Here is a 24935-nt window from a genome sequence, read left to right as displayed (position 1 = left end):
TGTACTAAACACCCCAACAGTGGGCTCACAGTGTAAAAGGGGGAGACAGAGAACAAAACCATACTAACAAAATAAAATAGAATAGATATGTACAAGTAAAATAAATAAATGAAGTGGCAGGGGAGGAATTAGAACCCACGACTTCTGACGCCCGAGATTAGGTTCTTTCCATTCCAATTCATTCAATGGTAGTTACTGAGCACCTACTATTTAAGAAGCACTGTATTAAGCACCCCCATGAGCCAAAACAAGTAAGTTGTCTATTTTTCAACGGTTTCAGGGGAGCCTCGTAAAAACGAGGCCTCAAAAAATTGAGTACAAACTCGTAACTGTTCCTCTCCACGGAAATCTTTAGTAAAAGGCGAAAGATTTATGCGGTCTGAAGAGAAACCAGAGTATACTAGACGCCCTGCGGCCCGGGCAACCCAGTGCGGGCGATCCCGAGCCAACTTATGGATGCCGCCCATTCCCTGCGGGAAATCGCTTTCCCACGGGCCTCCCGTTCCTCCGGGCGTTTCCAAATTTGGGCGACGGGAAGGACAAGGAGGAGAAACGCTTTGGGGCGTTTAAAACGCTCCAGAGCGTTTTAAACGGGACACGAGCAAACGTCTGCGCGCCGCAAAGGACTCTGGGTATGCTGATGGAGGAGGAGGAGGGAGGAGGAGGAAGAGGAGGAGGAGGGAGGAGCTTTGCAGCTTCTACAACTTTCGCCTGCAGTTTCTGTTCCTTCATTCAATCGTATTTATTGAACGCTTGCTATGTGCTGAGCAGTTTCTGTTCCTTCATTCAATCGTATTTATTGAACGCTTGCTACGTGCTGAGCAGTTTCTGTTCCTTCCTTCATTCAATCGTATTTATTGAACGGTTGCTATGTGCGGAGCACTGTACTGAGCGCTTGGAAAGTGCAATTCGGCCGCAGACAATCCCTGCCCACAATTTTGCTTGCAGTTTCTGTTCCTTCCGTCATTCAGTCGTATTTATTGAACGCTTACTATGTGCTGAGCACCGTACTAAGTGCTTGGAAAGTGCAATTCGGCCTCAGACAATCCCTGCCCACAATTTCGCCTGCAGTTTCTGTTCCTTCCTTCATTCAATCGTATTTATTGAACGCTTGCTATGTGCTGAGCACTGTACTAAGCGCCTGGAAACTGCAATTCGGCCGCAGACAATCCCTGCCCACAATTTCGCCCGCAGTTTCTGTTCCTTCATTCAATCTTATTTATTGAACGCTTGCTATGTGCGGAGCACTGTACTAAGCGCTTGCAAAGTGCAATTCGGCCACAGACAATCCGTGCCCACAACTTTGCTTGCAGTTTCTGTTCCTTCCTTCATTCAATCGTATTTATTGAACGCTTGCTATGTGCGGAGCACTGTACTAAGCGCTTGGAAAGTGCAATTTGGCAACAATCCCTGCCCACAATTTCGCTTGCAGTTTGTTCCTTCCTTCATTCAATCGTATTTATTGAACGCTTGCTATGTGCTGAGCACTGTACTAAGCGCTTGGAAAGTGCAATTCAGCCACAGACAATCCCTGCCCACAATTTCGCCTGCAGTTTCTGTTCCTTCCTTCATTCAGTTGTATTTATTGAACGCTTGCTATGTGCGCAGCACTGTACTAAGCGCTTGGAAAGTGCAATTCGGCCTCAGACAATCCCTGCCCACAATTTCGCTTGCAGTTTCTGTTCCTTCCGTCAATCAATCATATTTACTGAACGCTTCCTATGTGCTGAGCACTGTACTAAGCGCTTGAAAGTGCAATTCGGCAGCAATCCCTGCCCACAACTTTGATTGCAGCTTCTGTTCCTTCATTCAATCATATTTATTGAACGCTTGCTATGTGCGGAGCACTGTACTAAGCGCTTGGAAAGTGCCATTCGGCCACAGACAATCCCTGCCCACAACTTTGCTTGCAGTTTCTGTTCCTTCCTTCATTCAATCGTATTTATTGAACGCTTGCTATGTGCGGAGCACTGTACTAAGCGCTTGAAAGTGCAATTCGGCAGCAATCCCTGCCCACAATTGTGCTTGCAGTTTCTGTTCATTCAGTCGTATTTATTGAACGCTTGCTATATGCTGAGCACTGTACTAAGCGCTTGAAAATGCAATTTGGCAGCAATCCCTGCCCACAACTTTGATTGCAGCTTCTGTTCCTTCATTCAATCGTATTCATTGAACGCTTGCTATGTGCCGAGCACCGTACTAAGCGCTTGGAAAGTGCAATTCGGCCACAGACAATCCCTGCCCACAATTTCGCTTGCAGTTTGTTCCTTCCTTCATTCAATCGTATTTATTGAACGCTTGCTATGTGCGGAGCACTGTACTAAGCGCTTGGAAAGTGCCATTCGGCCACAGACAATCCCTGCCCACAACTTTGCTTGCAGTTTCTGTTCCTTCCTTCATTCAATCGTATTTATTGAACGCTTGCTATGTGCGGAGCACTGTACTAAGCGCTTGAAAGTGCAATTCGGCAGCAATCCCTGCCCACAATTGTGCTTGCAGTTTCTGTTCATTCAGTCGTATTTATTGAACGCTTGCTATATGCTGAGCACTGTACTAAGCGCTTGAAAATGCAATTCGGCAGCAATCCCTGCCCACAACTTTGATTGCAGCTTCTGTTCCTTCATTCAATCGTATTCATTGAACGCTTGCTATGTGCCGAGCACTGTACTAAGCGCTTGGAAAGTGCAATTCGGCCACAGACAATCCCTGCCCACAATTTCGCCTGCAGTTTCTGTTCCTTCCGTCATTCAATCGTATTTACTGAACACTTGCTATGTGCAGAGCACTGTACTAAGCGCTTGGAAAGTGCAATTTGGCAACAATCCCTGCCCACAATTTCGCCTGCAGTTTCTGTTCCTTCATTCAATATTATTTATTGAACGCTTGCTATGTGCAGAGCACTGTACTAAGCGCTTGGAAAGTGCAATTTGGCAACAATCCCTGCCCACAATTTCGCTTGCAGTTTGTTCCTTCCTTCATTCAATCGTATTTATTGAACGCTAGCTATGTGCAGAGCACTGTAGTAAGCGCTTGGAAAGTGCAATTCGGCAACAATCCCTGCCCACAACTTTGCTTGCAGTTTCTGTTCCTTCCTTCATTCACTCGTATTTATTGAACCCTTGCTATGTGCAGAGCACTGTACTAAGCGCTTGGAAAGTGCAATTCGGCCACAGACAATCCCTGCCCACAATTTCGCTTGCAGTTTCTGTTCCTTCTGTCATTCAATCATATTTACTGAACGCTTCCTATGTGCGGAGCACTGTACTAAGCGCTTGGAAAGTGCAATTCGGCCGCAGACAATCCCTGCCACAATTTCGCCTGCAGTTTCTGTTCCTTCCTTCATTCAATCGTATTTATTGAACGCTTGCTATGTGCGGAGCACTGTACTAAGCGCTTGGAAAGTGCAATTTGGGAACAATCCCTGCCCACAATTTTGCGTGCAGTTTCTGTTCATTCAGTCGTATTTATTGAACGCTTGCTATGTGCGGAGCACTGTACTAAGCGCTTGAAAGTGCAATTCGGCAGCAATCCCTGCCCACAACTTTTCTTGCAGCTTCTGATCATTCAATCGTATTTATTGAACGCTTGCTATGTGCCGAGCACTGTACTAAGCGCTTGGAAAGTGCAATTCGGCCACAGACAATCCCTGCCCACAATTTCGCCTGCAGTTTCTGTTCCTTCCGTCATTCAATCGTATTTACTGAACACTTGCTATGTGCAGAGCACTGTACTAAGCGCTTGGAAAGTGCAATTCGGCAACAATCCCTGCCCACAATTTTGCTTGCAGTTTGTTCCTTCCTTCATTCAATCGTACTTATTGAACGCTCGCTATATGCGGAGCACTGTACTAAGCGCTTGGAAAGTGCAATTCGGCCACAGACAATCCCTGCCCACAATTTTGCTTGCAGTTTCTGTTCCTTCTGTCATTCAGTCATATTTACTGAACGCTTCCTATGTGCTGAGCACTGTACTAAGCGCTTGGAAAGTGCAATTCGGCCACAGACAATCCCTGCCCACAATTTCGCCTGCAGTTTCTGTTCCTTCCTTCATTCAGTTGTATTTACTGAACGCTTGCTATGTGCGGAGCACTGTACTAAGCGCTTGGAAAGTGCAATTCGGCCACAGACAATCCCTGCCCTCAATTTCGTTTGCAGTTTCTGTTCCTTCTGTCATTCAGTCATATTTACTGAACGCTTGCTATGTGCAGAGCACTGTAGTAGGCGCTTGGAAAGTGCAATTCGGCCACAGACAATCCCTGCCCACAGTGGGCTCACAATCTAGAAGCCAATGCTAATAATAATTATCATGAGCCACGAGAAGCAGCGTGGCTCAGTGGAAAGAGCCCGGGCTTTGGAGTCAGAGGTCATGGGTTCGAATGCTGGCCCCACCACATGTCTGCTGGGTGACATTGGGCAAGTCACTTCACTTCTCTGGGCCTCAGTTCCCTCATCTGGAAAATGGGGATGAAGACTGTGAGCCCCCAGTGGGACAACCTGATCACCTTGTAACCTCCCCAGTGCTTAGAACAGTGCTTTGCACATAGTAAGCACTTAATAAATGCCGTTATTATTATTATTATGAAGTCACTTCACTTCTCTGGGCCTCAGTTCCCTCATCTGGAAAATGGGCATTAAGACTGTGAGCCCCACGTGGGACAAACTGATGACCTTGTACCTCCTCCCCCAGCGCTTAGAACAGTGCTTGGCCCATAGTAAGTGCTTAATAAATGCCATTATTATTATTATTATCCCAGTGCTTAGAACAGTGCTTGGCACATAGTAAGCGCTTAACAAATTCCATTATTATTATTATTACCTCAGCGCTTAGAACAGTGCTTGGCCCATAATAAGCACTTAACAGATACCATCATTATTATTATTACCCCAGCGCTTAGAACAGTGCTTGGCCCATAGTAAGCGCTTAATAGCATCATTATTATTACCACAGCGCTTAGAACAGTGCTTGGCACATAGTAAGCGCTTAACAAATTCCATTATTATTATTATTACCCCTGCGCTTAGAACAGTGCTTGGCCCATAGTAAGCGCTTAACAGATACCATCATAATTATTACTACCCCAGCGCTTAGAACAGTGCTTGGCACATAGTAAGCGCTTAACAGATACCATCATTATTATTATTATTACCCCAGCGCTTAGAACAGTGCTTGGCCCATGGTACACAATTAACAGATACCATCATTATTATTATTACCCCAGCGCTTAGAACAGTGCTTGGCACGTAGTAAGTGCTTAACAGATACCATCACTATTATTACCCCAGCGCTTAGAACAGTGCTTGGCCCATAGTAAGCGCTTAACAGATACCATCATTATTATTATTATCCCAGTGCTTAGAACAGTGCTTGGCACATAGTAAGTGCTTAACAGATACTATCACTATTATTACCCCAGCGCTTAGAACAGTGCTTGGCCCATAGTGAGCGCTTAACAGATAACATCATTATTATTATTACCCTAGCGCTTAGAACAGTGCTTGGCAAATAGTAAGCACTTGACAGGTACCATCATAATTATTATTACCCCAGATATTAGAACAGTGCTTGGCACATAGTAAGCGTTTAACAGATACCATCATTATTATTATTACCCCAGTGCTTAGAACAGTGCTTGGCACATAGTAAGCACTTAGGTACCATCATAATTATTATTACCCCAGCGCTTAGAACAGTGCTTGGCACATAGTAAATGTTTAACAGATACCATCATAATTATTATTACCCCAGCGCTTAGAACAGTGCTTGGCACATAGTAAGCGCTTAACAGGTACCATCATAATTATTATTACCCCAGCGCTTAGAACAGTGCTTGGCACATAGTAAGCGCTTAATAAATACAGTAAGCGCTCAATAAATACGACAGAATGAATAAATGCCATTATTATTATTATTATTATTATTATTATTATTATTATTATTATTACCAAAACATCAAAAAGGTCAAAGGGGGCCATCTAGCGGACAAATGGGACAGTTGCAAGCCGAAGCATCGATTCATTCATTCATTCATTCAATCGTATTTATTGGGCGCTTACTCTGGGCAAAACACTGTACTAAGCGCTTGGGAAGTACAATTCGGCCACAGAATCCCGAATCGCATTTACTGCTGCACTGTATTTTCCAAGCACACAGTAAGCGCTCAATAAATACGCCTGAACCAATCAGTGGTATTCCAAGTGCTCACTGGGTGCAGAGCACTGTTCTAAGCGCCCAGGAGAGTACAATCCACTTGTACTCCACCACCTGTCTGCTGTGTGACCTTGGGCAAGCCACTTAACTTCTCTGAGCCTCAGTTACCTCATTTTGTACTTCCCAAGCGCTTAGTACAGTGCTCTGCACACAGTAAGCGCTCAATAAATACGATTGATTGATTGATCCGTAAACTGGGGATGAAAACTGTGAGCCCCACGTGGGACAACCTGATCACCTTGTATCCCCCCCAGCGCTTAGAACAGTGCTTTGCACATAGTACGCGCTTAATACATGCCATCATTATTAGTAGTAGTCTCTGGGCCTCAGTTCCCTCATCTGTAAAATGGGGATTAAGACTATGAGCCCCACGTGGGACAACCTGATCACCTTGTATCCCCCCCCCAGCGCTTAGAACAGTGCTTTGCACATAGTAAGTGCTTAACAAATGCCATTATTATTATTATTATTATTATTTCAGTACTTAGGACAAAGTTAGTGCTTAACAAATAGCACATTAGGGGAAAAAAAAAGTTTCACAACAGCTCCTTGTGGAGCTTACCTCCTTCCCTTCCCCACACCACCTGTATATATGTATATATGTTTGTACATATTTATTACTTATTTATTTATTATTATAAGTAATTATAAATATAATTATTTATTTATTTTGCTTGTACCTATCTGTTCTATTTATTTTATTTTGTTAGTATGTTTGGTTTTGTTCTCTCTCTCCCCCTTCTAGACTGTGAGCCCACTGTTGGGTAGGGACTGTCTTCTATATGTTGCCAGCTTGTACTTCCCAAGCGCTTAGTCCAGTGCTCTGCACACAGTAAGCGCTCAATAAATACGATTGATTGATTGATTGGACAGAAAATGTGCTTACCAACGCGGTTACATGGTACTCTCCTAAAACGCTTAGCACAGTAAGCACTCAACTGATACGGTTGCTAAGGCAGCCCTCTCCTACAGCGCTTAGCACAGTAAGCGCTCAATAGATACGATTGTTAACGCTGTCCTCTTCTAAAGCGCTTAGCACACAGTAAGCGGGTTGCAGTGCTTCGCACATAGTAAGCGCTTAACACCATCATGATTTTATCATTATATGTTGCCAACTTGTATTTCCCAAGCGCTTAGTACAGTGCTGTGCACACAGTAAGCGCTCAATAAATACGATTGATTGATTAGGGATGAAATTCACCTCCCCCCACAGTAACCTCAAAGTTTCTACCAAAAACGAAATCACCTCAACTGATCACCTTGTATCCGCCCCAGCGCTTAGAACAGTGCTTCGCACATAGTAAGCGCTTAACAAGCACCATCATTATTATTATTAGTGACAAAAGTCACTTCCCCACCTCTTCCCTCAAAGTTTCTACCCAGAACGAAATCAATCAATCAATCGGATTGAGCGCTTACTGTGTGCAGAGCACTGTACTAAGCGCTTCACCTTGTACCCGCCCCAGCGCTTAGCACAGTGCTTTGCACATAGTAAGCGCTTAACACCATCACGATAATTATTAGTGACGAAATGCACCTCCCCACCGCAGTGAACCACCTCAACTGATCAGTCAATCGATCAAGCGAATTTATTGAGCGCTTACTGTGTGCAGAGCACTGTACTAAGCGCTTGGGAAGTCCAAGTTGGCAACATATAGAGGCAGTCCCTACCCAGCAGTGGGCTCACAGTCTAAAAGGGGGAGACAGAGAACAAAACCAAACATACTAACGAAATAAAATAAATAGAATAGATATGAACAAGTAAAATAAATAAATAGAGTAATAAATCTGTACAAACATATATCCATGTATACAGGTGCTGTGGGGAAGAGAAGGAGGTAAGATGGGGGGGATGGAGAGGGGGACGAGGGGGAGAGGAAGGAAGGGACTGATCACCTTGTATCCCCCCCCAGCGCTTAGAACAGTTACATATGTTGCCAACTTGTACTTCCGAAGCGCTTAGTACAGTGCCTGCACACAGTAAGCGCTCAATAAATACGATTGATTGATTATTAGTTACGAAATTCACCCCCACCCCCACCCCAGTGACCTCAAGGTTTCTACCAGAAACGAAAACCACCTCAACAACCTCAGGACCCGCGTCACCATGACACTCCAACCGACCAATCAATCGTATTTATTGAGCGCTTACTGTGTGCACAGCACTGTACTAAGCGCTTGGGAAATACAAGTTGGCAACATATAGAGGCAGTCCCTAGACACTCCAACCAATCAATCAATCTTATTTATTGAGAGCTTACTGTGTGCAGAGCACTGTACTAAGCGCTTGGGAAATACAAGTTGGCAACATATAGAGACAGTCCCTAGACACTCCAACCATTCAATCGTATTCATTGAGCGCTTACTGTGTGCACAGCACTGTACTAAGCGCTTGGGAAATACAAGTTGGCAACATATACAGTCCCTAGACACTCCAACCAATCAATCGTATTTATTGAGCGCTTACTGTGTGCACAGCACTGTACTAAGCGCTTGGGAAATACAAGTTGGCAACATATAGAGACGGTCCCTAGACACTCCAACCAATCAATCTTATTTATTGAGAGCTTACTGTGTGCAGAGCACTGTACTAGACGCTTGGGAAATACAACTTGGCAACGTATAGAAACAATCTCTACCCAAGAGTGCGGTCACCGTGTAGAAACTAAACAATTCGTGAATAAACGATTTAAATCTGCTTTTAACAAGTACAATCACCCCAGCAACGTGGGGTATCAAAAAATTAAATATCAACCCATGGTTGTTCCTTTCCACGGAAATCTTTAGTAAAAGGCGAAAGATTTATACGCTATGAAGAGAAACCAGAGTATAAAACCATGTTCCTCCGCTGATGGGGCATCTGAGGCAACCCCCTCTGTCAGTTAGGGTGAGGGAAATTTCGATTTTGATTTTATTTTATTTTTTTTCCCCTCTCCTCAGGGCCACTGACGGGCGGGTCAGGGAAAATGGCGGCGGGGGAGCGCGGCCTAGTCGGGCAGGGGAAGCCTGGCCCTTGATTTTCGCGATGTCAAGCCGGGGGCGCGGTGCATTCTGGGCATGCAAATTCGCCTCGCGCCGTTCCCGCCCAAACCGGCCGGCTCTCTTCTGCGCAGGCGCCGCCCCTTTCCTCAGCGCCATTCATTCATTCATTCATTCATTCAATCAATCGTATTTATTGGGCGCTTCCCTGTGTGCAGAGCACTGTACTAAGCGCTTGGGAAGTCCAAGTTGGCAACATAGAGAGACGGTCCCTACCCAACAGTGGGCTCACAGTCTGGAAGACTAGACTGGCCACAGCCCGGCCTGCTGGTCAACCCGCTCACCTGTCATTCATTAATCAATCAATCAATCAATCGTAAATTAATAATAATAATGGTGGCATTTGTTAAGCGCTTACTATGTGCAGAGCACTGTTGTAAGCACTGGGGGGGGGATACAAGGTGATCAAGTTGTCCCACATGGGGCTCACAGTCTTCATCCCCATTTTACAGATGAAGTAACTGAGGCTCAGAGAAGTTAAGTGACTTGCCCAAGGTCACACTGCAGACAGAGAAGCATTGTGGCTCAGTGGAAAGAGCCCGGGCTTTGGAGTCAGAGGTCGGGGGTTCAAATCCCGGCTCCGCCACTTGTCAGCTGTGTGACTTTGGGCGAGTCACTTCACTTCTCTGGGCCTCAGTTCCCTCATCTGTAAAATGGGGATTAAGACTGTGAGCCCCACGTGGGACAACCTGATTACCTTGTATCTACCCCAGCGCTTAGAACAGTGCTTTGCATATAGTAAACGCTTAACAAATACCAACATTATTATTATTATTATGTGGCGGAGCTGGGATTCGAACCCATGACCTCTGACTCCAAAGCCCGTGCTCTTCTCCAGTGAGCCACGCTGAGCGCTTACAGAAGCAGCATGGCTCTGTGGAAAGAGCTGGGGCTTTGGAGTCAGTGGTCATGGGTTCAAATTCCGGCTCTACCAATTGTCAGCTGTGTGACCTTGGGCAAGTCACTTCACTTCTCTGGGTCTCAGTGACCTCATCTGTAAAATGGGGATTGACTTTGAGCCCCCCTGTGAGACAACCTGATCGCCTTGTTTCCCCCCAGCGCTTAGAACAGTGTTTTGCACACAGTAAGTGCGTAATAAATGCCATCATTATTATGAATCAATTAACAACACTCCACATTCAAGTCGCACTTCTAAAAAAACCTACTTTCTGCCATCCCAAGGTCACCATTTTCCCCGACGCCTCAAACATCTTAAATAATCCCTTTACCCCCTGCCCAGCTCCCCAACCGGGAGGGCCCGGATTCAATGGACTGTCTCTATGTGTTGCCAATTTGTACTTCCCAAGCGCTTAGTACAGTGCTCAGCACATAGTAAGCGCTCAATAAATACGATTGATGATGATGATGGAAGCAGGAGGGACCCCGCTTTGTGTCACATTTGAAAACACTTGTCCCACACGGCAAGGTTCAAACTCCAGGGTGAATCGAGCTTGTCGCTTAAGAGACTGCCCCTCACCGCTGTTTACGTACCCAAGGTGAGCGCGTGGTCAGAACAGAAGTGCTGGCAAGGATCGGCGGGAATGACGGGAAAAACGGGAAAAGGATTGATTTTGGCTCACCTCTTCCAACTGTGGTAGAGAATAATTTAAAAGAAACCCAAGACCTTGTTCTCCGAGTGAGCGGGAAAACCAGATTAAACAACTCCGGTGAAAGAATGCAGCTTTTCACAGTCCCCTCTCGCCATCAAAGTGGCCAACCAGAGGAAGGCGGGTTAAGATTCATTCATTCATTCAATCATATTTATTGAGCGCCTACTGTGTGCAGGGCACTGTACTAAGCACTTGGGAAGTCCAAGTTGGCAACATATATTCATTCATTCATTCGATCGTATTTATTCATTTATTTTATAATGGCATTTATTAAGCGCTTACTATGTGCAAAGCACTGTTCTAAGCGATGGGGAGGTTACAAGGTGATCAGGTTGTCCCACGGGGGGCTCACAGTCTTAATCCCCATTTTACAGATGAGGTAACTGAGGCCCAGAGAAGTTAAGTGACTTGCCCAGAGTCACACAGCTGAGAAGTGGCAGAGCCGGGATTTGAACCCATGACCTCTGACTCCAAAGTCCGTGCTCTTTCCACTGAGCCACGCTGCTTCTTTCATGGTCTGGCATCGCTCAGGGGCAGCCTGGCCTGATGGATAGAGCCCAGGCTTGGGAGTCTGAAATACCCGGTTTCTAGTCCTCGCTCCGCCACTGGCCTGCCGTGTGACCTTGGGCAACTCACTTCACTTCTCCGTGCCTTCGGTTCCCTCCTCTGCAAAATGGGGATGAAGACCGGGAGCCCCGTGTCGGACACGGTCGGGGTCCAACTTGATTATCTTGTATCTACCCCAGCGCTTCGAACAGTGCACATAGTAAGCACTTATCAAATACCAGAAAAAAAGCACACCTCACTTCAGGAAATGGGGCTTAAAAAATAGAAATAAGAAAGGAAAGAGGAAGGAGGATGGGGCTTAAAAAATAGAAATGAGAAAGGAAAGAGGAAAAGAGCCCAGGCTGAGAGTCAGAAGGACGAGGTGCTCCCCCTCATCCCCCTCTCCATCCCCCCAACTTACCTCCTTCCCTTCCCCACAGCACCTGTATATATGTATATATGTTTGTACATATTTGTTACTCTATTTATTTTACTTGTACATATCTATTCTATTTATTTTATTTTGGTAGTATGTTTGGTTTTGTTCTCTGTCTCCCCCTTTTAGACTGTGAGCCCACTGTTGGGTAGGAACTGTCTCTATATGTTGCCAACTTGTACTTCCCAAGTGCTTAGTCCAGTGCTCTGCACACAGTAAGCGCTCAATAAATACGATTGATGATGATGATGACCAGGGCTCCAGTCCCGGCTCCGCCACTCGTCTGCCGGGTGACCTCGGGCAAGTCACTTCACTTCTCTGTGCCTCGGTTCCCTCATCTGTAAAACGGGGATGAAGACCGGGAGCCCCACGTGGGACAACCTGATTACCTTGTATCTATCTCAGCGATCAGAACAGCGCCTGGCACGTAATAAGCGCTTAACCAACACCATTAAAAAAATAAAAGATGGTCACATTAGGGAATCCTGGCAGATCCTGGAATCATCACCATCATCATCATCATCAATCGTATTTATTGAGCGCTTACTGTGTGCAGAGCACTGTACGAAGCGCTTGGGAAGTACAAGTTGGCAACATATAGAGACAGTCCCTACCCCAACAGTGGGCTCACAGTCTAAAAGGGGGAGACAGAGAAGAATTGTCTTTCCTGGATTATGTCCGCCGCAAGAATAAACTTTTGCTTTGGCCTAAGCATCTGCCTTACCTTCATATTGGACTTCGAGATGCATCGTACGCAGCACTTCTAGCACGGCCTCCACGATATAGGGGTGAGCTGTTCCCACAATTTCCTGAGAAGGCAATGACCGAGACGGTCCATCTTCGGGGCCCGTGAGGTAGCCCTTCACCCGAAAGCCAGCCGTCGGTGGGCAACTCCCGAGAGTCGATTCCCCCCTCCATCCCCCCCACCCTACCTCCTTCCCTTCCCCACAGCACCTGTATATATGTTTGGACGGATTTGTTACTCTGTTTATTTTACTTGTACCTATCTATTCTATTTATTTTATTTTGTTAATATGTTTTGTTTTGTTCTCTGTCTCCCCCTTCTAGACTGTGAGCCCACTGTTGGGTAGGGACTGTCTCTATAGGTTGCCAACTTGGACTTCCCAAGCGCTTGGTACAGTGCTCTGCACACGGTAAGCGCTCAATAAATACGATTGATTGATTGATTGAGAGACCCGCTGCCACTGGCCGGTTCTCCCAGATCCCCCCTCACGTTGGCTGACGTCTTCCTCCATCTAAGGTACCTGGGTCCTAATCCCGGCTCCGCCCCATCCTGCTGGGCGACTTTGGGCAGGTCGCTTCGCTTCTCCGAGCCTCAGTTCCCTTGCCTGCAAAATGGGGATTCAGTACCTGTCTCCCTCCTACTTAGACTGTGAGCCTCATGCAGTACCTCATCATCATCAATCATATTTATTGAGCGCTTACTATGTGCAGAGCACTGGACTAAGTGCTTGGGAAGTACAAATTGGCAACATAGAGAGACAGTCCCTACCCAACAGTGGGCTCACAGTCTAAAAGGGGGGAGACAGAGAACAAAACCAAACATACTAACAAAATAAAATGAATAGATATGTACAAGTAAAATAAATAAATAGAGTAATAAATATGTACAAACATATATACATATATACAGGTGCTGTGGGGAAGGGTACCTGATTATCTTGTATCTACCCCAGTGCTTACTACAGTCTGGGCACACAGAAAAAGCGCTTAACAAACACCACCGTTGTTATTATTATTCTTCTAACTGGGGAAAGGGGGTCATGCTAAGGAACCCAAATCAACTCTGGAGCCAGTTTGGCTCTGCTTTTGCACCCGTGCTTTCAGGGGGATTTTTCTCCAGATTTAGCCACAGCTGCATCGATTCCATACAGGACGGGCGCTGCTTACCTGGGCAACTCTGAGCGTCTGCAGAGTGAGTTGCTGGGCTTTGGGGGAGGTGCAGGACAGCAACGCAATCAGACCTTTGTACACCTGCTTCTGGTACTTGGGATTTCCGTGGACCAAAGTGTCCAAGAGGATCTGGGCTTCTTCCTGAGATTCCTCTGACTTGGATTTGGCCAAAAACTCCGCAACTGCTCGCACCCCTGGGCAGAGGGAGATCGATCTATTAATCCGCGGTACCGAGAAGGCAGCCTGGCAACCAAGTGGAGGCTGGGCTCGGCCTCAATTACTCGTTCACTACGTGCCAGGTACTGTGCTAAACGCCAGGGTGGATCCAGCGCAGCAGCATTGTACATATCTATTCTATTTATTTTGTTAGAATGTTTGGTTTATAGTATGTTTTGGTTTATATATATATATATATGTATATATTCCCCCTTTTAGACTGTGAGCCCACTGCTGGGTAGGGACTGTCTCTATACGTTGCCAATTTGTACTTCCCAAGCGCTTTGTACAGTGCTCTGCACATAGTAAGCGCTCAATAAATACAATTGATGATGATGATCTCCTGATTATTTATTATTCTAGACCGTAAGTACGTCTCGAGACTGTAAGCTCGTTTTGGGCAGCGCACGTGTCTGTTAAGTCTTCCGTATTCTACAACGCTCTGCACGTAGTAAGCACTCAATAAATACCACTGACTGATTGATTGATTGATTGATTGAACGTTTACTGTGTGCACTGTCCTAAGTGCTTGGGAGAGTATTCATTCATTCAATCGAGTTGGGGGAAAGAGAGCTTTAATCGGGGAAGGCCTCTTGCAGGAGATGTGATTTTAATCAGGCTCTGAAGGCGAGGGGGACGGGGAGGTCCGGCCTCTACAGGCGGGGAGGGAGGTCCAGGCCAGAGGGAGGATGTGGGAAAGGGATCAACGGTGAGATAGGTGGGATCGAGGCGCGGGGAGCGGCTCTAGAGGAGGGAAGTGTGTGGGCTGGGTCGGAAGCAGTGGGAAGAGGGGGCGAGCTGACGGGGCGTTGCAAAGGCCGAGGGCAAGGAGTTTCTGTTTGACATGGAAGCGGATGGGAAACCATGGGGGGCTCCTGAGGAGTGGGGAGACGGGGACCCGATGCTATTTTAGAAAAACGATCCGGGCAGCAGAGAGACGTATGAGTTCATTCCTTCAATCGTCTTTATTGGGCGCTTACTGTGTGCGGAGTGGGGAGAAGAAGGAGGCAAGGGGATCAGCGAGGAGGCAGACGCAGAAGTCAAGGTGGGAGATGATCACTCAGTCCATTGGTCATACTTAGGAGCAGGGCACGCTACTAAGCACTTGGGAGAGTACAACGTAACAATCAATCAATCGTATTTATTGAGCGCTTACTGAGTGCAGAGCACTGTGCGAACAGCCTGGGAAGTACAAGTTGGCAACATAACAGAACGACAGACACGTTCCCGGCGCGTATGATAAGTACTTGGATCAGCTTAGATCTACCAATCGCAAGGATTGACGTGGAAAAGGGTTTGGAGAGCAGGGAGAACCGGCCGTACTAACTTCTGGAAGGGCGGAGCCAATCGCCTCGTGGTCGGGGAGGGTTGGCGTCTCCCAAGTGCTCTGTACCCAGTAGGTGCTCAAAAAATACAATCGATCGACTAGAGGCCTGGATCCCTTTCGCCATTAAGCCGGTGAGACTTAATCGTGGTATTCGTTAAGCGCTTACTATACGCCAGGCATTGTAGCAAGCGCTGGATGGGAATACGAGCAAATCAGGTTGGACGCGGTCCGTGTCCCCCGCGGGGCTCACGGTCTTAATCCCCGTTTTACGGATGGGGTAACTGGGCCACAGACAAGTGAAGTGACTTGCCCAAGGTCACCCAGCAGACAGGTGGCGGAAGCGGGATTAGAACCCACGACTCCCAGTGCCGGGCTGTACCCAGTAGGCCACGCTACTTCTTGCTCCGTGCTCTGTGCAGCTCCTGTCCAAGGAGTGGGAAGGATTTTCTGCCTGAAGGAATGACGGGGGTTCCAACTTACAGGTCGCGCACGGATGTTCGAAAACCAGAAATCCCAAGCCCATATCGGTCGCGCGCGCGGAGCATTCAGAAGGCTTCCAGCGACGGGTCTTTCAAAGGGAAGTGCGGTTTCCAGATCGCTCCCGGGGAGAGCGGGAATAGGGTTGGATGAATTCGGAGGGGAAAGGGACAATGGCCGTTGCCTAGTGGGGCCTGCGGGAATGGATTGAACGTGCTTCAGAAAGGGCGCCCCGTGCAAGATACGCGCCATCTCAGAGGATTGATTAGAAAATCCTCTCTGCACCCGAAAGGCGGAGGAGGCCTTTGTGAAGGAGCTATTGTGTTCTACTGCACAACTCTGGGTCCCCGGGGAGACGGGAGTTTAAATGCAGTACGAGCCCCTTTGATCTTTCAGCTTATTCGGGCACTGGGGACTCGCCAGCCACCCACCGTAACTTTCGCAGATGAGCTCTTTAAATTTCCTGCCGGAGTTGGCGATCAGCTGGACCAACTTGATGGCTTCCTTTTTGTCTTCCTCCTGTAGTTTCTCCGACCCGAGGATCTCCAAGAGGGTTAAGACCCCGCCGACCTCAAGGAACTCGACGTGGTAGTGGTGGCTGGGCAGGAGGGAGAAACACATGAAAAGCATCCTTGACTCCGAAAGGGCCCGCGAACATCTGACGGCTTCCCCTCGGGGACGGCGGCTACTGAATGGTTGCATAAGCACAAAGCTTAGGGCAGGAGGAACATCACATTCAATTAAAACGGGGCGGGAGCGGGAAGCGGAGTGGTCTCTCTCTCTCTCTCCAAAACGTCTAAACCCTCACACAAAACCCGCTGAGCCTGTTAATGATGTCAGATTGTTGCTTCCTGCGGTTCTACTCTTCGTTTAGGAGTCGGGGCTCCGGGAGTATAATGCCCCCTTATCCTCGGGCAGCATGAAAACGAAAAAACTCGCCACTCACCTGCTTACCGCTGATAAGAAGATGCCGATGGCCTTTAATAGCTTATTTAAGCAGGACCCAAACATGTAGCTGTTGGAAATGTTAAAGAGCGCATTCCCCAGAGGTCATTTCAGGAGAAACCGGATCCTAACAGGGTTGGGGACCACTGCGGGTGGGCGATTAAACAGATTAAAAACACCCGGACTGACCCCCAGAGCAGTCAGTCAATCGTATTTACGGAGCGCTTGCCGTGTGCAGAGCACTGTACGAAGCGCTCGGGAGAGTTCAGCGTAACGGTCAACAGCCACATTCCCTCGCCCGCGGCGAGCTGGAGGGGGAGACGGACGTTAATATAAATAAATACGATCACAGATATGGACATTAAGTAATGCGGGGCTGGGAGGGGGGATCAATCAATCAATCAATCAATCGTATTTATTGATGAATGAAAGGGGCAAGTCAGGGGGACGCGGAAGGGAGTGGCCGAAGAGGAAAGGAGGGTTTAGTCGAGGAAGGCCTCGTGGAAGAGATGGGCTTTTGATATGGCTTTGAAGGGCCTGCAATGAGGCACCTCGGAGAGAAAGGTGATTTTGTTCTTTTCCGGCCCTTTCTCCCCTCAGTTCGACCGTTTCATTCATTCATTCATTCAATCGTATTTATTGAGCGCTTACTGTGTGCAGAACACTGTACTCAGCGCTTGGGAAGTCCAAGTTGGCAATCAATCAATCAATCAATCGTATTTATTGAGCGCTTACTGTGTGCAGAACACTGTACTCAGCACTTGGGAAGTCCGAGTTGGCAACACATAGAGCTGGTCCCTACCCAACAGCGGGCTCACAGTCTAGAAGGGGGAAACAGAGAACAAAACAAAACATATTAACAAAATAAAATAAATAGAATCAGGCCCCGAACTGAGCCTCGGGGCGCTGACTTTGCTTCGCGCCTTCTGGGCAGCAGACTCAGACTCCTGAGGTACTCCTGTTCCTCTCTGGCTCAGATGTCCCTCTCCCCAGATCTGAAAGGTGACGGCTCAACCCGTGTTTCATTCATTCAATCGTATTTACTGAGCGCTTACTGTGTGCAGAGCACTGTCCTAAGTGCTTGGGAAGTACTAGTTGGCAACATAGAGAGACGGTCCCTACCCAACGACGGGCTCAGAGTCTAGAAGGGGGAGACAGACGACAAAACCAAACATGTGGACAGGTGTCAAAGTCGCCAGAACAAATAGAATTAAAGCTAGATGCACATCATTAACAAAATAAATAGAATAGTAAGTATGTACAAGTAAAATAGAGTAATAAATCTGTACGAATATATATACAGGTGCTGTGGGGAGGGGAAGGAGGTAGGGTGGAGGGGATGGGGAGGAGGAGAGGGAAAGGGGGGCTCAGTCTGGGAAGGCCTAGACTTCTCAGCCGTCTCGAAATCCCACCTCCTCCAAAAAGGCTTCCAATTGAACTAATCCATCAGTGGTACTTAATGAGCGCCTACTGTGTGAAGAGGACTGTAATCAATCATATTTATTGAGCGCTAACTGTGTGCAGAGCACTGTACTAAGCGCTTGAGAACTTAATGAGCACTTGGGAAGGTCCAACAGAATTAGAAGGCTCAGTTTCTACCTTCAAGGTCTTTACGGTCTAGCAGAGGAGACCGGAGCGAAAATGATTTCCAGATGGGGGAAGAAGAGAAAGGGGTGATTCGGACGTGAGAACCCCCGTCCTTAAACGCCTGCTCGACTTTAGCAGATTGCCTTGTGTGAACACGATTGATGCTCCTTTATAATCATAATAATGACACATTTATTAAGCGCTTACTATGTGCAAAGCGCTGTTCTAAGCGCTGGGGAGGTTACAAGGTGATCAGGTTGTCTCGTGGGGGACTCACAGTCTTAATCCCCATTTTACAGAGGAGGTAACTGAGGCACAGAGAAGTGACGTGCCCAAAGTCACACAGCTGGCAGTTGGCAGGGCCGGGATTTGAACCCCCGACTTTTTTTTTTTTTAATGGCATTTATTAAGCGCTTACTATGTGCAAAGCGCTGTTCTAAGCGCTGGGGAGGTTACAAGGTGATCAGGTTGTCCCGCGGGGGACTCACAGTCTTAATCCCCATTTTACAGAGGAGGTAACTGAGGCACAGAGAAGTGACGTGCCCAAAGTCACACAGCTGGCAGTTGGCAGGGCCGGGATTTGAACCCCCGACTTTTTTTTTTTTTTAATGGCATTTATTAAGCGCTTACTATGTGCAAAGCGCTGTTCTAAGCGCTGGGGAGGTTACAAGGTGATCAGGTTGTCCCGCGGGGGACTCACAGTCTTAATCCCCATTTTACAGAGGAGGTAACTGAGGCACAGAGAAGTTAAGCGACGTGCCCAAAGTCACACAGCTGGCAATTGGCGGGGCCGGGATTTGGACCCCTGACTTCTGACTCCAAAGCCCGGGTTCTGTCCACTGAGCCATGCTGCTTCTCTGGAGTTTGTTGTGGGCAGGGAATGTGTCTGTTTGCTTTCGTGTTGTACTCTCCCAAGCGCTTAGTACAATGCTGTGCCCAAGGTAAGCGCTCAATAAATCATCATCATCATCATCATCAATCGTATTTATTGAGCGCTTACTATGTGCAGAGCACTGTACTAAGCGCTTGGGAAGTACAAATTGGCAACATATAGAGACAGTCCCTACCCAACAGGGGGCTCACAGTCTAAAAGGGGGAGACAGAGAACAAAACCAAACATACTAACAAAATAAAATAAATAGAATAGATATGTACAAATAAAATAAATAAATAAATAAATATGATTGATTGAACGAATGAATGCTTCTGGAGTCACCCAGAACCAGCCTCGCTTCACAGTCTTCCCTGACATCGGCCCGCCTCCCTGACTGAAAAACAGCTATCCCACCTTGTCGCCATCTGAAGAACCTCACTGCCGTCTCCGGGGTTCCGGCAGGTCAGCGATAATAATAATAATAATAATAATAATAATAATAATAATAATAATAATAATAATAAATAATAGTGGTATTTGTTAAGTGCTTACTATGTGCCGGCCACTGGGGTAGATACAAAGTAATCGGGTTGGACACAGTCCATCCAGCGCTTAGAATCAATTAATCAATCGTATTTATTGAGCACTTACTGTGTGCAGAGCACTGTACTAAGCGCTTGGGAAGTCCAAGTTGGCAACATATAGAGACGGTCCCTGCCCAACAGTGGGCTCACAGTCTAGAAGGGGGGTGACAGAGAACAAAACCAAACGTATTAACAAAATAAAATAAATAGAATAGATATGTACAGGTAAAATAAATAAATAAATAGAGTAATAAGTACGTACAACATATATACAGGTGCTGTGGGGAAGGGAAGGAGGCAAGGCGGGGGGGATGGAGAGGGGAAGGAGGGGGAGAGGAAAGAGGGGGCTCAGTCTTTAGAACAGTACTTTGCACATAGTAAGCGCTTAATAACTGCCATCATTATTATTATTATTATTATTATGCCCCACATGGGGCTCCCAGCCTCAATCCCCATTTTGCAGAGGAGGTAACTGAGGCACAGAAAAGTGAAGTGACTTGCCCAAGGTCACACAGCAGACGAGTGGCGGAGCCGGGTTTAGATCCCACGACCTCCCGACTCCCAGACACAACATCATGCTGCTTCTCGGTATTGCTTCGAGGGAGCGTCCCAGGGCTGCCGGGGTACGGGGGCAGCTGTCAATCAAGCAGACCGCTGGGCCAACCAGGGGGCCCTTCATGTCAAGCGCTTAGTACAGTGCTCTGCACACAGTAAGTGCTCAATAAATACAATTGATTGACTGATTGAGGATGCCATCCTACAGGGAGGAATCCTGGTTGGCGTGACCGTCGCGCCACGTTTTCAAGTCCTCCAGGGATGCATTGCAATTTTGCAAAAAGCGTTTAGGAGCAAATCTCCCGTCGTGAGCTGGCCGATTCGACAGATTTCGCTCCGGCTATTCGGCGACATGTAGATCCCGCAAAATATGCCTGACCTACCATTAGGGCTGCCCTGTAGAAATTCAGCTCCTTAGTACAGTTCCTTAGGGGATGTCTGGGTCTATTAGCAGTGTTTAACAGAAGGTGAAAAGGGACATTATGGGGGGAGGCGAGAACAGCACCGGGGAAGACAGGATTAAGATTGAAAGCAACCACCAAACTCATCTCCTCACTCTGCTTCCCTCTCGACTCTCTTGCTTATGTTGCCAATTTGTTATGTTGCCAATTTGTACTTCCCAAGCGCTTAGTACAGTGCTCTGCACATAGTAAGCGCTCAATAAATATGATTGATGATGATGACTCTCTTGCTCGTTCCCTTCCCCTCCCTGTCCAGAACTTCCTCCTCCTTGAAATCTGCCAGACCACAGCACTCCCCGTCTTGAAAGCCCTCCCGAAATCCCACCCCGCCAGAAAACATCCCCCGATTAAATTCCACTGCCCAGTGGCGTCATCTCAACAGTCATCATGAGCACCGACACACTGCTCGATCGATGAGATCTACTTAATTACTTACCTTACTGATTTCATTAATGCTATTTGCTAAGCGCTTACTGTGTGTCAGGCACTGCACTAAGTCTTGGGGTAGAGACAAGCTAATCGGGTTGGACGCAGTCCCTGTCCCGCATGGCGCTCGCAGTCTTAAGCCCCGTTTTACAGTTGAGGTAACTGAGGCTCAGAGATGTGAAGTGGCTTGCCCAGCAGACGAGTGGCGGAGCAGGGATTAGAACCCAGGTCCTTCTGACTCCCATTCATTCATTCATTCAATCGTATTTATTGAGTGCTTACTGTGTGCAGAGCACTGTACTAAGCGCTTGGGAAGTACAAGTTGGCAACATATATGGCAGTGCTCTATCCACCGGGCCACGACTTCTTATTATCAGTGGGATCTTTATTTTTCCTCCTGCTCCTCTAACTGTAAATCATTTGTGTCTGCTCGTCTCCTCTCCTAAATTAGCAACTCCTCAAGGGCAGGGACCACAGCTTTCATCTCCACTGCGTCTTCCCGAGTGCTTAGGACAGTGCTCTGCTCACAATGGAGGCTCTCAGTAAATATTACCGGCTGACCGACCGGCTTGGACTGATTTAGTATTCTGATTCATTCAATCGTGTTTATTGAGCGCTTACTGTGTGCAGAGCACTGTACTAAGCGCTTGGGAAGTACAAGTTGGCAACATATAGAGACGGAGCCTACTCAATAACGGGCTTACAGTCTAATGGCCAAGACCCGAGGTGTTCTGGGACAGAAGCCACGATGCCAAAAAAAAATCCCTTTCCAATTTTTTTTTTAAGAGTCCGGGAGACTCTCTGGCTTGTGGATAGGCTCCCGTTTATTACTTTATTTTACTTGTACATTTTTACCATTCTATTTATTTTGTTAACGATGTGCATCTAGCTTTACTTCTATTTATTCTGATGACTTGACACCTGTCCACATGTTTTGTTTTGTTGTCTGTCTCCCCCTCCTAGACTGTGAACCTGTTATTGGGTAGGGACCGTCTCTATATGTCGCCAACTTGGACTTCCCAAGCGCTTAGTACAGTGCTCTGCACGCAGTAAGCGACGACTGAATGAAAAAAGGGAGGCCCTCGTAAAGGATACGACAGCCTGAGCCAGATGCTCAGGCGCAGCAGGAACAAGCTGGCTCCTTGGGAGAACTCCTGCTCCAGCTCGGGGCCCGTCTTGCCTTGATTGATTTCGATGAAGCTGTCCAGGATCTGGCACCTCGTCACCTCGTCGGCTTTGTCCCAATCCTGCAGAAATCCCAGGAGCCTGCCGATGGCCGCCTGCTCCCTTATGGAGGTCATGATCGGCTGGGACGGACCTGCGGGAGGGAAGGCCGAAAGGACGGATTATCGGAGTCCCCGCGGGTGGGAATTCTAACCCCGGAAGCGCCGCTTTTCCGTGTTCTCTGCTCCCTGGCGTCGCTTTGAGCCGGGCTCCATCTCCTGGGTAGGTTGAGGCCCACAGGCTCGCGGTTGGGCTACTTTAGTGGACACTGGGGCAGCGGAAGAGAAGCACCACAGGCCTGGGAGTCGGAAGGCCCTGGGTTCTGATCCCGGCTCTGCCATCCGTCTGCTGTGTGACCTCGGGCGTGTCGCTTGACTTCCCTGGGCCTATAGTAACGATGGCATTTATTAAGCGCCTGCTATGTGCAGAGCACTGTTCTAAACCCTGGGGGGGATACAAGGTGATCAAGTTGTCCGTGGGGCTCACAGTCTTCATCCCCATCTTACAGATGAGGTAACCGAGGCTCAGAGAAGTTAAGTGACTTGCCCAAGGTCACACAGCAGACATGTGGCGGAGTCGGGATTCGAACCCGTGACCTCTGATTCCACTGAGCCACGCTGCTTCTCAGCTACCTCGTGTGTAAAACGGGGATTGAGCCAACTTGATTAGCTTGTATCTGCCCCAGTGGCTTGTATAATAATTAATAATTATTATTACTATTACGGTGGTGGGGAGAACAGTGCTTGACGTGTTGTTAGCGCTTAAAAAATACCATCATTATTATCATTCCATTTGCCCAGTGTCTTTTGGCTCTTTTTCGAAGGAAGCAGTGTGGGCTAGTGGAAAGAGCCTGGGCCTCAGAGGACCTGGGTTCCCATCCTGGCTCTGCCCCTTGCCTGCTGGGTGACCTTGGGTGAGCCATTTCACTTCTCTGTGCCTCAGTTTCCTCATCTGTAAAAGGGGGATTCAACGCCTGTTCTGCACCCCCTTTCCCTCTGCTCCTCCTCCCCTCCCCATCGCCCCGACTCCTTCCCTCTGCTCTACCCCCCTCGCCCCACAGCACTTGTGTATAAATATATTTGTGTTCAGCGCTTAGAACAGTGCTTTGCGCATAGTAAGCGCTTAACAAATGCCATCATTATTATTATTATATGAACGTATTTATTATTCTATTTATTTTATTAATGACATGTATATACCTATAATTCTATTTATATCGATGCTATTGATGCCTGCTTACTTGTTTCGATGTCTGTCTCCCCCCTTCTAGATTGGTAGCCCGTTGTGGGGTAGAAATTGCCTCTATTTGTTGCTGAAAATATACTTTCCAAGCACACGGTAAGCGCTCAATAAATACGATTGAATGAATTGAATGAATGAATGAACTTGGACCATTATGCCCGACCCGATTAGCTTGTGTTTAACTTGGAACATAGTAAGCGCTTAACAAATACCATTATTATTATTATTATTATTACTGTTAGGGTGGTGGGGAGTATCAGTTCTGCCTTCCTTATTTTTTTAATGGTTATTTATTAAGCACTTAGTATGTGCAAGCACTGTCCTAAATGCTGGGAATAGATACAAGACGGCCCAAAGGGGCTCACTGTCTAAGACATGTAAACTCATATGGACGGGGAACGTGTCTGCTCATTCTGTTGTATCGTACTCTCCCAAGCGCTTGGTACAGTGCTCTGCACATAGAAAGTGTTCAGTAAATACCACTGATTGACTGAATGGAGAGGCCATTTTTCAAAGGAGGAAACTGAGGTCCAGAGAGGTAAAGACTGTTCAGCAGGCCGGGGGGCAAGCTGGGACCAGAGCGTAGTACAGTGCTCAGTAAGCGCTCAATAAATACGATTGATTGAGCGAACCTAGGTTTGCTGACCCTCAATTCCATACTTTTTCCATTACGTTCCACCACTTATCCCACCCGTCACCCCTAAGGATATTATAGTCCCACAGTCCCTAGGAGCTCCCAAATTAGTCGAATTAGGAGTGTAGTATTGTTGCTACTTAATGGATGCCTAGTAAGTGGTATTAAGCGCTTGGTAAACACAACAGAAGCACTGAATGCATTCCCGACCCACAAAGGGGCTTTCATTCTTTCTAATCAACGGTATTTGAGTGCTTACTATTCATTCATTCATTCAATCGTATTTATTGAGCGCTTACTGTGTGCAGAGCACTGTACTAAGCGTTCATTCTTTCTAATCAATGGTATTTGAGCGCTTACTATTCATTCATTCATTCAATCGTATTTATTGAGCGCTTACTGTGTGCAGAGCACTGTACTAAGCGTTCATTCTTTCTAATCAATGGTATTTGAGCGCTTACTATTCATTCATTCATTCAATCGTATTTATTGAGCGCTTACTGTGTGCAGAGCACTGTACTAAGCTTTCATTCTTTCTAATCAATGGTATTTGAGTGCTTACTATTCATTCATTCAATCGTATTTATTGAGCGCTTACTGTGTGCAGAGCACTGTACTAAGCTTTCATTCT

At 47.1% G+C, this 24935-nt stretch overlaps 1 protein-coding gene and 2 non-coding genes across 3 annotated transcripts in view; all 3 read right to left on the bottom strand.

Moving 5' to 3' along the window:
* ARMH1 (armadillo like helical domain containing 1) overlaps positions 1 to 24935 on the bottom strand; it is a 49470-nt gene that overhangs the window by 20336 nt on the left and 4199 nt on the right. Inside the window, exons 2-6 of the mRNA XM_038760356.1 lie at positions 22300 to 22522; positions 16719 to 16787; positions 16204 to 16370; positions 13750 to 13946; positions 12563 to 12647 (exon numbers count right to left, since the gene is read on the bottom strand). Coding sequence (XP_038616284.1) covers positions 12563 to 12647; positions 13750 to 13946; positions 16204 to 16370; positions 16719 to 16787; positions 22300 to 22505 — 724 coding nt within the window. The 5' untranslated portion in view covers positions 22506 to 22522. The remainder of the gene's footprint in view (positions 1 to 12562; positions 12648 to 13749; positions 13947 to 16203; positions 16371 to 16718; positions 16788 to 22299; positions 22523 to 24935) is intronic.
* LOC119940525 lies at positions 284 to 399 on the bottom strand. Its single transcript, XR_005454998.1, has one exon. It is a non-coding gene; the product is annotated as a U5 spliceosomal RNA (small nuclear RNA).
* On the bottom strand, positions 8923 to 9038 carry LOC119940450. Its single transcript, XR_005454927.1, has one exon. It is a non-coding gene; the product is annotated as a U5 spliceosomal RNA (small nuclear RNA).

Source organism: Tachyglossus aculeatus, chromosome 18 (assembly GCF_015852505.1).
Source record: "Tachyglossus aculeatus isolate mTacAcu1 chromosome 18, mTacAcu1.pri, whole genome shotgun sequence".
Lineage (NCBI taxonomy): Eukaryota > Metazoa > Chordata > Mammalia > Monotremata > Tachyglossidae > Tachyglossus > Tachyglossus aculeatus.
Note: the sequence above shows the minus strand (reverse complement) of the source record. Positions and strands in the feature narration are given on the sequence as shown.